The 1,494-nt window shown below is 38.2% G+C and overlaps 1 protein-coding gene across 1 annotated transcript; it reads right to left on the bottom strand.

The window, feature by feature from the left end:
- Positions 1 to 582: 582 nt before the first annotated feature.
- TM35_000981130 (uncharacterized protein) lies at positions 583 to 1,038 on the bottom strand (the record flags this gene model as incomplete). Its single annotated transcript, XM_029031584.1, has 1 exon — positions 583 to 1,038. The coding sequence occupies one exon, from the start codon at positions 1,036 to 1,038 to the stop codon at positions 583 to 585; it is 456 nt and encodes a 151-aa protein (XP_028877134.1).
- Positions 1,039 to 1,494: the final 456 nt, after the last annotated feature.

Below are 1,494 nucleotides of genomic sequence, written 5' to 3'. Positions count from 1 at the left end.
CCAACATGAGTAAGAAACACACAAATACTTAGCTCTCGATTCGTTGGCCAGCGTACATAAAATTATAAATAAAAATGTATATCAGTTACTGTTTTTCTTTTTTCCTGCGCATGAAGCAGAACAACAAAACAGTTAGGGACAAAACGCCCGACTGTGTAAAAAACACAAGAAAACAAACAGATTTTAACAATTGATACCAACTTTCACAGTAAATACATAAATACATCCACTATGGGTGTAAGTCTATATGTGTATACAAGCAATTACAAATATAAATTCATCTGTAATCATTTCTTTTTCCCACTGCAAAAGGCAGTTCATTATAATCACCATCATCACAATGCAAGACCAATCACAGAGTCTCCAAGAACGTACACACACAATGGAGTAGCAGCAATAATAATAATTATTATAGGATAAACACAGAGTGCAAAAACAACACACAAAACACATTAACATTAAGAAACGAAAAAGAAAAATATAATCTCAACAGGTGAAAGATTATTTAGACTGTAGGGATGTATGCAAAAAAGAAAAAGAAAACAAAGGATGACCTGAGTCACACCATCACCACCACCACAATCAGCATACAAGAATACAGGCCAGTGTAACCACAATCAGTAGAGACACACTCATCCACACAGAACTGACGCTGGCTGCATTCTTCCCTTCACTCTTCGCTTCCGCAGCTCCACCATTTTCACCAGAAATCGTAATGCCAGCTTCACGAAGAACTTTCTCATTATCAGCAGCAATACGAGTAGCTTCAGGTGGAGTACGAATACTACCAAGCTGAGCATTAAACTTGGCTTCAACGTCAGCAGTCTTTTTCTTAATCTCATCAACATGTTTCTGATGCTCAGCAGCCATTCTCTCAAGATCATTAGTGGCACCAGCCGCCACACAGACAATTGCCACACTTAGCAGCAAAGCCAGAAGATAAAAGAAACGGCGCGACAACATCATGTCAGGAGTTAGCTTTCTTGTTCTTGGGGTATAATGAACTATCCAAAGAACCACAGAAGAAGAGAAATTCATAGTAAAAACACACCGTCAATAAAGATACTCATAAAGAAACGGAAGAGAAGAGAACACACCACAAAAAAAGAGATTTCACAGAAAAAGAACAATACACCACCAGACCAAGCCCACGTAAAAACAAAACCAAGAACAGGACCATTATCAGTCCTTAATGAGACTATTCATCCTCTCAAATCTGAAGAATGTAACATGAGGTACAAATCCCAATCAGGATAATTCCAGCAATATCCAACGTAAACACAAAACACAGGCAAACAAGGAAAGGGTTCCAGTTCAGCAGAGTTACCACAAAAACTCTAAAATACCACAGAGAGAGAGAGAATAAGAGGTCCAATATCCTCATTGTCGCTCTACACTTCTCTTGAAAGCAAAACCACTCAATGTTCACCATTAGAGAATATCATCACAAGAGTTCAACCACAGTATATGCAAAGATACTCTGGAGCATATTCT

The sequence above is a fragment of the Trypanosoma theileri genome (assembly GCF_002087225.1).
Source record: "Trypanosoma theileri isolate Edinburgh chromosome Unknown TM35_Tth_98_V1, whole genome shotgun sequence".
Classification (NCBI taxonomy): Eukaryota; Euglenozoa; class Kinetoplastea; order Trypanosomatida; family Trypanosomatidae; genus Trypanosoma; species Trypanosoma theileri.
The sequence above is the reverse complement of the archived record's forward strand: the minus strand, read 5'-3'. Positions and strand labels throughout refer to the sequence as shown.